Source organism: Camarhynchus parvulus, chromosome 1A (genome assembly GCF_901933205.1).
Source record: "Camarhynchus parvulus chromosome 1A, STF_HiC, whole genome shotgun sequence".
In the NCBI taxonomy this organism is placed as follows: Eukaryota; Metazoa; Chordata; class Aves; order Passeriformes; family Thraupidae; genus Camarhynchus; species Camarhynchus parvulus.
Window position 1 is genome coordinate 5,865,483 of NC_044586.1, and position 11,134 is coordinate 5,876,616.

Here is an 11,134-nt window from a genome sequence, read left to right on the forward strand (position 1 = left end):
TCCAAGCTATCTTTTGGAAGTATAACATGCAAGCCACTATATGAAACAGAACTGCAGCACGTTTTGTGATGATAAAGCTAAAAGATTCTTCAGAGAGCACAGTATTTAAAATAATTAAAAGGCAAACTGCCTCTACGGAAAGGATGCACCTTTTTTCCAAAGGACTGCCTCAGGTAAGGCTTGCAGCTCCTTTCGAATTAAGCAGACCTCGAGCTGATGGGTTTTATCCCCTTCAAGCACAATGACTAGCACCTGGGAGAGTGACTATGCTGTGCTAATTCCCTTTTTTTTATTTATTTATTTTACCTGTAGCTCGCACCAGGCAACTTCCACAGTGGTTTCAGTATCCAGTCCTTTATACACAGTTTTGAAAGAGCCTCTTCCAATCTCGATGTCAAACTTTAGGAAGCGGCCATCCGGGGAGATGCCCACTGCCTTGGTCTCAAGCTCTTCGATGTCTTCCTGCTGCGCTCTCCGCTCCTCGAATTCCCGGCTGGCAGCTGACAGGCTGCCAGCGACACTGCTAGGGGGTAGCGCAGTTGCCTCATCCCCCTCCTCCTCCTCCTTGGGCAGCAGCGGGGCGGCATCCTTGGCGGCCGGGGGCTCCTCAGCAGCCTGTCCTTCCAAGGGGAGCGGGGCGGGCGGCGGCGGCCGCGAGTCGGCCTCGGTGACGCTGACAGGGGCGTAAGGGGTCCGGCCGGCAGCCGAGGCGGGGAACACCGAGGGAGCCGCGCTGCCTCCCGACACAGGGGCCGAGGGCGCTGCGGGCTGCAAGCCGGGCAGCTCCAAGGCCGTGGCGTTGGAGTCGCAGATCACGCTCCGGCGGAAGAAGCGGTGCTCGGTGGCTGCCGCCCCTCGGCTGTCCTTGTCCATGGTGTGGCGGCGGCGCCGGTACTCCTCACTGCGGCCTCCGCTCCCCGGCCCGCCGCCCGCTCCGCCGGCGCCGGAGGCTCCGTGCTCGGCGGCTCCCAGCTTGTCTCCGACGGAGCTGTCCGAGCTGGAACCGTTCTTGGGCGGCGGCGGCGGCGGCACCAGGAAGCGCGGGCTCGGGGGGCCGCTGCCGGCGGCGTCCCCCGACATGGTGCCCCGGGGGAGCGCGGCTGTGGCGAGGCGGCGGCGGGAGGCGAGAGAAGGGCCGGTCACTGAGCGGGGAGCGCGCCCGGCCGCGGCTGCCGTTGCAGCTGCAACAGAGGAGGGTCCCAAGGGCTCCTCTCGGCGGAGCGGGGAGGCTGGGCCGGCGGGGTGGATCCCCGGTCAGCGTATGCATCCATCCTGCAGCGGGGAGCCGGGCAGCGGGGCCGACATGGAGCACCGGGAGCAGACACGGGGCGCCGGCTTGGAGCGGGGGACGGCGGGAGAAAGGAAAGCCCGAGCACCGGGGAGGCCCCCGAGCGGGGAGACGCCGGTACCTCGCCGGCCGCAGTTACTGCCGGCGATGGAGAGAGAGCGGGGCCGGCCTGGCTGCGGGAAGGGGAGGGAAAGGGGCCGGGACGCGAGGAGGGAGCGGGGCGCAGGCCCGCACGCCAAGAAAGCCGCCGCGCTCAGTCACTCGCTTCCGAGCGGCAGAGGCCCGGGCAGGCCCAGGGCAGGGAAAGGGGTCCGGGGGGCTCAGCCCCGCCTCACCGGGGCGCCCATGGCGGCCGCGGCCTCTCCACCGCCCGGCAGGCGCAGCCACCGCCCGCGCGGCCGGGCCGCGCTCTCTCCAACAGCCGCGGCCGCCTCGCGCGGAGCCGGAAACCCTCCTCCCTCTTCTTCTTCTTCTCCAGCTACTGCTCCTGCTGCCCGCGGCCCCCAGCCGCCGCTGCCCGGGACTGCCGCTCCCCGGGGCCGCCGCCGAGCCGAGTCCGGGTGGCGCCCGGCGGGCAGGACCGAGCGCAGCCGCCGCGGCCGCCCAGCGACGCCTCGGCGCTAAATGGCGACGGCGGGAGCCCGAACCGACACACGGTCCGGGGAGGAGGGGCCGCGCCGCCGGCCACGCCCCGCCCGAGCCCGGGCCGCGCATCGTCCCCTCCCCCCGCCGCCGGGGGAGGTGGCCGCGCCCGCCGCGCGCGGGGCACCATGGGAGCTGTAGTTTCCAGCGGCCTAACCGCCCCGGAGGAGCCGCCCGTGGATTCCCCCGGGATGGGAGGAAGGGAAGGAGCGAGGAAGGGAGGAGGGGAGAGAAAGGAAGAGAGCGACGAAGGAGGATCTCGGTGTGCGCCGAGGGCCAGGGGGCCGATGTGCTGTGGGGAAGCTCGTCCTGCGCGGCCGCCCCTTCCTCCACACGCCCGGCAGGTCAAAAGGCACCGGGTCTGCTTGCACTGCTCGTTTCTTCAAGTCTTGTGTTGCACCCGCACGTTAAATATTTCGGATGTGTGTGTTTATTTAGATGTTGTCTATAGGTAGGTAAATCTATCTCAGAGAATATCCCGAGCTGGAAGGGACCCACAGGTACCACAGAGTCCGACTGCTGGCCCTGCGCAGGACACCCCAAGTGTCACCGTGTCCCTGAGAGCATTGCCCAAATTCTCCTTGAGCTCTGGCAGGTTGTGCTGTGCTCTGGGGAACTGTTCGGTGCCCAACAACCCTCTGGGGGAAAAACCTTTTTATAATATCCAGCCCAAACTCCACCAGCTTCAGGCCATTCGCTCAGGTCCCGTCACAGGTCACAGACAGAGATCAGTGCCTGGTGCTCCACTTCCCCCCGTGAAGCTGAAAACAGCAATGGGGTCATGGGGAAAATGCCAATCACTTGTTTTTAAAATTTTAAAAGTTATAAAATTAGTAATATAATTAGAGTAATAAAAATCTGGACAATTAGGATTTAGGACAATAGGAGACAAAAACAAAGAGTTATGAACAGTCCAGGTACCTTTTTCTGGGCAAAATAAGCCCGAAAAAGGACACACATTAACAGAGGATTAACCCTTAAAAACAATAGCCTGTTGCATATTCATACACCTCATACATGATGCATAAATTCCATTCAAACAAAGGATTCTGTCTGGTCAGTGTCAGCTTCTTCCTCTGAACCCTGACAGCATCTTCAGGGCTGAGCGAGGCAGGATGAAGTTCGTTTCTTCTGATGAGTGAGCAATAAATTCTTTTTCTCTGAAAGATTTAGGTGTCCTGTGGCTGCTACCTTGGTGCAAGTACCTCATTCCTCTCTTTAAAAAAAAAAAAATCTTACATAGCATAGTTTCTATTTTAACATTATGTTATAACCTAAAACTATATTTAACGCACTACTTAAGAAAATTGATACAGCATAACTTTCTAACATAACACATATAATATTCATTTTAATATTTGCAAAAAGCCAATCATAAAATATGCATTTTTCACAGGTCATGTTTTCAAACAGCCTCTAAAATTCTTTAAAATCATGGGCAACAATGACTCTGTGTAGTGAGCACTGTACAAACAAGTAGGAGGGTGGGGTTTTCCTCCATTTAGGCCATCTGAAGAGGCACTAAGTGGCCAAGCAACCTGAAATGCAATTAACTGCTCTGTAAATGTCATTATTCAAAAGACAGAGAATTTGCAGCCTCTGCCCTTAACACAAGTGTTATCTTGTGGCCACTTCAGTCATGCCTGTGGCTGCTGCAGCTGAACCTGGGCTGTACAGCAGCCAGAGCTCACATGAACCCTGACATGAATTGGGAACTTTCAGGTTAACAAGGCTTTGGCAAAGACGAGTCATCTAAATTATTTATGTCATGTTCCTCTTTTGTATGAATAAACCAAAACCAAGCACTTTCCTTCTTACAGCAGCAATCTTTTAAAGTCATCTGGAATGTACTGAAGAAGGAGCAAATGGTTTTGTACCATGACTGTCAGGCAGCTACAAAGCAAAAGTTACATTGAGGAAGAAAAAGAAAACTAAGAAAATTCCCTGAGTAAGTAATATGTTCCCAGCAAACACACTGTTGTTTTAAATACTTTTTTTTTAAAGTTACTTTTAAACCAGCAGTTTAGAGGAAGTTGTGTGTTGCTGATGCGAGGCCTTAACTCCTTCTGCAAAAAGTAGCACTAGTGGCCCTTTCAGAGTTCCACAAATCATCTGCCTGGGCAAGTCTCACGTGCTTGTGCTCCTCACAAATAAAGTTTGATGCAGTAATCATCCTTCTGTGCATCCTTTCTGTACATCCTTTTTAGCCTTTGTAACATCAAACAAAATAATGGTACAGTCTTCACAAAGAGGACAAGAAGAGTTTTGTTGTACAGCTCTACAGCAAAGATTTCTGCATGGCTTAAGCCTCATAGGGCTTGCCTTCACTGAGAAGGTGGATTTAGTTTGTGTATTCATCAGGGTGCCACTTGAGCTGCACTGGCACCAGGAGCAGACACGCTCCAAACCAGTGCTGAGCTGAACAGGGTAATTTGATTAGCAGCAGAGTGGCTGGATCGAAACTGATTAACTCATAATTCAATCTGCCTCATCCCTGCTGCACTGCCAGCACCAGCAGCTCCTCTGGTGGGACTGAGGGTATCTGTGGGCAGCAGAAAGACAATTCCTGTGTAGCAGCAGCAGCAGGTGTATCCATGCTGGCTTTATACTGTTAAGAGCAGCAGGACACAGTAGCAGGGCTGACAATGCAGGCCCCATTCCCTCCCCTCCACTGCTGTGGCTGCCTTCAGAGATCTGCCTTCCTCCCCTGCCCAGTGGATTTTTAGCACCCTTTTTGGATGGGACCAGCAGGAGTGGAGAGCAAACCTTGCTCCATTCGGTGCCTGATGTCACTCCTGTGGCACGTACCTGAAGAAACGCCGTGATAAATCACTGTGTGTGCTGCCAGGCCATGGAGCTGCTCGGTGAATTCCGCTTGCATCACCCCCAGTGGGTTTGGCAGGCAGTGCCAGGTGTGTGCCCAGCCCCATCCCCGAGATCTGCCGCTCAGCTGGGTGGGCTGCAGCTGGGAACCACCTGTGGCTCGCAGGGAACCTCGCTTGTGGCCCCTTCTCACCCAAGTGCCTCTCACCCATTCTTCTTCAATGTATTTTCCCTCAGTTAAGTGAGCAAAAGCTTTGCAAAAGAGACTGCAGCATAGCCACAGGGGGCCCGAGGCGGTTTTTGACTTAAAAATTGTGGTAATTATGTAAAAAGGCACCTCCCCGGTGTCTGATCCAGCACATTCCACTCTTGAAATTCAGGGAGGCTGGTCCTCAGTGAGAGGTCCCTAACACCCGGCTCCTCTCGCTGGCTCCTCTTCTGGGCAGAGGTAGGCAGAGCAATCATCTTGGCAGGAAAAAAGAGCTGAGCAGCTGACCTGGAGGTGGGAATGATGGATTTTTGTCTTCTTTGGCTCTGAAAAAAGAAATGGTATGATATTGGCAATTATATTTTATGTGGGTTGATTTAATTTTGTCATTCTAAAAAAAGATGAATGTAATAAAGAGTGTGGGCTCGCTTTCCCTTCAGTTTTATTTCTTTTAATCTGTAAAACTCTGTTTAGGCTAAATGGAAAATTTCAGTATTGCAGCAAGATTTAATAAGCCTAAAGTAAATTCTATATGTATTCTATGTTTAGAAACAATTAATTAGTATAGTTTTGGTGCCAGAGCTCCTCAACCAATTAAAAATTTCTTTTGCCTTTTGCTGTAAGAAGAATACACAGAAAGAAGGAGCCTGACTACACTTGAGAAATTACAGGCAAAGAGACATAAATGATCTTTTGATAGAATCCAAAGGGCTTACACTTGACATCATAAAAATATCCTTCTGTCAAGCCTTTTATAGTTACAATTATCCTGGTTGGAACAATAATAGTTTAAAAAATGACTTTGAATGAAGTGTGATTTTGAAGTTGACTGAATCAAAATTTTTTTTTTCAATTTTGCTTTCTCCATGAAATTTCATCCCCCATTGGCATCCATGACCTGTCCATGTGACAAAGTCTTAATGGGAAGCCGCTATTCTCTATTTTCACTTATGCAATACATTATGCAATGCAGGAGGCTATGCCATAATTTTGATGCATGTGATTTTATTCCATAACCTAAGTGCTCTGCAAAGCAAACTCCTCATCTCAGTTTTATTGCCCATTACCAGATTGCAGCTACAGTGCCATATTACAACAGTGACAGTACAAGTTTTTTCTGTAGCAGTTTCTTCATTTTCCTTGGCATTTCTTAAATCCAGGCCTCTGCCACATTGTTCACTCTTGTTTCTTAAAGCTGAAAGTAAATGAAATAAAATATTTCAAGACCTCATGCTTGAGAAATGAGACAGTTTAACTTGCCAGATATTCTGTTTTGCTTTGTTTTATCCCCTAGGAAGTCAGTTTCATTTATTTTAGGTGAGGTTTTGTACTTGCAAGTAGCTCTGGGAGTTGGGTTGGTTATGAAATCAATGTAACCATCTCTAGGACCTGTAGGCAGTTTAGGTCCTCAGGCTCTGTAGTAGGTGGTCCATCAGATGGCACTGGATGGTGAGTCCTGCCCAAACCTCTGAACCTGGGTGCTCTCTCCACAGGCAGGACCCATGGGAATTGGAAAGAGGAAGAACTACAAGTCTTACAGGGCTTAAAACCGAACATCCCTCTTTATGCTGTCCTGGCTTACAGAGTCTGCAAGTCCTGCAGGAAGACAGGTCCACACCACAGCCAAAACACCTGGGCAAAGGCTGAGATGCTGGACTGGTGGAACAGCCAGCCAGACTCTATAAGAAGGACTAAATCCAGGAATGATGAATTATGTGACATTTCTTATTTATTGCTTGAGAAAATGTCAACAACCCTGCACGATAAAACTGGAGCAGAGCATGTGCTTCTTCATCAGATTGAAACATTCATTTCCCTTTCACCCACCCATCCACCCCCATTCCAGCTACTAGAATAGAAAGCACAACTCTTTTTCTTTCCTTTTTTTTTCACCATTCTCTTGAGCTCCATTAACAAATGGATTCCAAGCGTGTGAAAAGAAACCAGCGAGAGAGCCAGCAGAGGAATGTATCACTGGTTTGTTACCTGTGCTTTGGAAGGAACAAAGCACAACTTTACACTGTATTAGTAACCACTTTTAGTCTAGAGCTCATTGTAGGCTGTGCTGCTGTCTCCCTGTTGATTGTAGCTAATCAACCATTGTATTTATTATTAGCATATGTATCTCTGTACATTCTCCAAACATAATCCATTCAGATAAATTTGAACGACAAGAACATGATAGAAGAACATTTAAAATAATCCAAATGCTGAATTTTATCAGAGATGAGATTCAGTTATTGTTCATACTCATGTATATTTCAAACTGTGTCAAGCCATAATGGCAGATGCTGTGGCCAAATTCAGCGTTGGTGCTACTGGGAGCAGAGGCAAAACATGGCTCACTCCTTTCTTCATAAAATTCCTGGCTATTCTTGCAATGTTTCCTTATATAACGAGTTTATGGAGTAGTCAAACGGCGAGTGAGTGTTGTGGAAGCAGAGATATTTGCTGAAATCAGCATCGTGTTCTTCCTTTTTTTGTGTCTTTAGTCAATTGCTCAGGATGCCTCATTTATCTTTTCTCTCTCTGAGGCTTTAGGGAATTCTGTGCTTCACAGCAGTGTCATAACACTTCTAAAGCAAGCACAGAGGCAGGGGCACTGCTTTAATGAAGAGGAGCTGTTTGATGGAGGTGGGTGGAGGGAAGTGTGAAGAAGATGGTGATGCTGGGTTTGTAACTGGCTGATGCTGTGCAGCAGTCAACCTGCCCTGCTTTCTGCTCACCACTCACAAGCTGATGAAAATCAATCACTCTCACAGCAGGTCCAGTCCTGCTCCTCTTTACATCAAAGCACAAAAATAAAATACTACTTACTTCAGTCAAAGCAGGAGCAGGCTCATATCCAGCATAATGAACTTCCTCGTGTCCTTCAAAAGCACAGTCTGGTCCAAATGCAAAACATTAGTCTGCTCTGGTGCCGTTTCTGCCTGATCCACTACTGGAAGGTGTTTTTCTGAAATATGTTGGACATTCCCAAAAGATGATGAGTGTTCTCCACGGCCACTGACACTGGGGGGGGGAGAGAGAGAGAACACTCACACCTCACAGTGGGGCTCAACACCTTGCAGAATGGAGCCCCTGACAAGGCAGGATTCCTGAAGGGAAAAAGGAATATGTGATCATTTGGCTGAAGGGAGCAATAAAAACCTGGAGTAACCTCCTCAGACCACTTCCCTCCTTGCCAAATAGTCAATGTGAGGAGTGATTGGCAAGTTGTGCACATTACAGAGCTGTTCACTTCCAGCCTTGGGCTCCTCTTGCAGCCTGCCAGGAGCAGGAGCAGAGGCACAAAGCTGGAACTTCACACATGCTGGCAACCCACAGCTGAGGCATGGCCTGCTCTAGTGGTTTGTCAGGAGTGGAAGGCTTTACTGACAACATAAGCACACTGGTATTAAAAGTGAAAGGTTTCTGTACCTGAATGACCCCTGCTCCACACGTGCAGCTTCCCCACTCATGTCGTTTCAGTGGTGTAATTATAATCCAATGAAAAAATATCCAGGGTAAACAAGCTCTTGGGGGCCACTGCCGGATGACACAGGTCACAGCAGCTCTCATGTTGCTCAAATCTGTGTCCAAGACTGGGAAGAGAATCAGGGAGCTGCAGCTGCCTTGCAGATAGCACTAGATCTTCTGCTGTGCTTGATCTTAAGTGAAACACTTCAAGGAATCTGCTTCGTGTTTCTCAGAGATCTTGGGAGGCTGATTGTCCTAAGGTTCCAGGTGAGAAGGGAGAGGTGATCTGAGTGTATATGATAACTGGAAAAGCTCTTTGTTTTGTTTTCATGCCTGTGGTACTACCTAAATGTGGACAACCATATCCAAATAGCTACAAATAGTTAATGTCACAAGCAGTAATGACTGACTCCATCCCAAAACATCAGCCTCTCCAAACTAATTCAGATACTCAAGAACACATCAAGTAGCCTCGGATACAGCAGAATGGAAATCAATAGTGCCTTTAAGAAATGACAAAATGTTTTCAAAAGTATTTCAATTACAAGTGTGTGTGTATAAGGCACCTCTATTTTAATGTCTTTTTCTGAGAAACAGCTTGCTCAATTTATCTGCCTCTGATATCAGCACAGCGGTTCTGCTGTTTCAATCCTGAAATGTCAGTCCTTTAAGATGTTTCTGTTTCATATTCTCATTTTCTGAGAACAACTTCCCCTTCCTCATACATGACCTATTAACTGCCACTGATAGCTGGAAAGCAAAGACATTGCCTACTGGGGACACAAGAAATTGTGGTTTAGGTCACAGGAAAACCAGACTACGAGGTATAGAAGGAGCAATGTCTTTCTGCTCAGACAACTCCTCGACTGCCCTAGGCAGGTAGGACAGAGCCTCAGGAAACAGGTGTGCTTAGATGCAGTCATGGCTGCAAAACTTGCAGCTACACTAAGGTAAAGTAGACAGATTTTCTGCAGCACTACCAGTATAAAGGACAAATTATTAAAACTTTTGGATGAGTCAGAGAAATCCCCTGTAGTTCACTCCATCCACTTTGGGATGCAGTGCTTAACTTCCCAGCATGCCTGGAACCTGAACCACAAGCTCTTTACTCCCAGCACCTTCTCCCTGCCCATCAGTGGCCACTCCACTGTGCTGGAGATGGGATTGTTGGGACCCAAATCTGCAAACACTACAGCTGGGAAGCAGTACTTAAGCCCTAAGAACAGTCCATTGACATTTTACACTGCACACAGCAGTAAGTGTCTGGAGGATCAGGCTCTTGGTGATTATGTGATTTACAGGTACATCACTTCAGGTTCAAAACAATGCTGGTCATAGAAAGGCAAATAATTCTGGTCTCTGTTAAAGTAGTAAAAATCCCCCAAATCAAACACCGTTGCCTAAAATTAGATCCACAAACAAGTGACAGAGATTACACAACATTCATTACAAAGTTTGCCAGGATTTTCCAGCAGAAAAGACCCAGAAGGAAATATAGATCCACTCATTAGGACTTCTAATATCACAGTGAGCAAATTACTTTTTAAAAACATCTTGCATTACAGGGAATATTCAATCTCAGGGGAAACAAACAGTCTCTGAGCAGCTTACACTTTTGGCAGCAGCCCAAGATAGCATGAGGCACAAATTGCACACATCACACAAATGCCTGAGTTTGGGTAAATTCTGTGCTCAACATCTGCATGAGCTTTCTTCCTAACTGCAAAAAAAATGTAGTGCATGTTTCTTTGTCCAAAATTCAAACATCAATGATGTTATTAGACACATCAGCAAAATTATGATTGTTTCTTGGATCTGAATCTTTTGTATCCCCTCCTTCTACCAGATATGTAACACCCCATGTGACTGATCATGTACTGATAGTCAATTAAAACCAACAAAAACCAAGAAAAAGAAGGCCAATCACTATGCTGTGATTTATCTCCTTTAAGGGACTAATTTCTGTTAATTTAATTACATTACTTTAAAAGGCCTAATTTCTGTTAAAATGTAGATGTTATTACCATGCAGGAGGTATTGAAGACTAGAAATGTGATTATTTGGGCATTAGAACAGTCTATAAATATTTAAAGCATTAAACCCCAGAGAAGGTTAATGTAACACAGGAAAGTAACATTAGAACTACTTGGGTGAATTGTTGAATGGAAAAATGAACAAGTCTGAATATATTTGAATGTGGAATAATGTCCCAATAAGACAAAGCTGGTACTGTATTACTTGACAATGCTTCAGTGACAATCCCTGAAGAGCATTCAAAATCCACTGTGTTAAAACGTGCAAAATGAGGGATGCACTAGAACATGAAACTGATTACTTATGCAAACTGTTACAAACAGAACTCATCACCCTGATTTGAAGAGTATTGAGTTCACCATTGTCAGTAAAATGCATCATTGGAAACACTTGGTTGAGAAAAAAATACCCACCCTGAATATAGAAATTTTCTTGGTCATCCACCCCACCTGTTTCAAAACCAAGACATCCACCCTCTTCAGTGCCTGTAAAACTGGTAGCACCTGTACACTACGCCAGGATATTAAGCTGTTCATATCATTTTATCAATGCTGTTGAGAACCCTGTGCAGGGGAGAATAGGAACCACCACTGTGGTGTGGTTTCTGACCTGCTTGTTAGCAGCTCAGCTAACTCAGCTGGCTGGTTCAGAGTTTTTAAAAATGCAAGCTGACAGCAACA

The 11,134-nt window shown here is 47.9% G+C and overlaps 1 protein-coding gene across 1 annotated transcript in view; it reads right to left on the reverse strand.

Moving 5' to 3' along the window:
• The window catches only part of LOC115910495 (serine/threonine-protein kinase WNK1-like), a 99,156-nt gene extending 97,259 nt beyond the window's left edge, over positions 1-1,897 (reverse strand). Inside the window, 1 exon segment of the mRNA XM_030960687.1 lies at positions 307-1,897. Within this exon segment, the coding sequence (XP_030816547.1) occupies positions 307-1,080 (774 nt within the window). The 5' untranslated portion in view covers positions 1,081-1,897.
• Between the last annotated feature and the right edge of the window lie 9,237 nt (positions 1,898-11,134).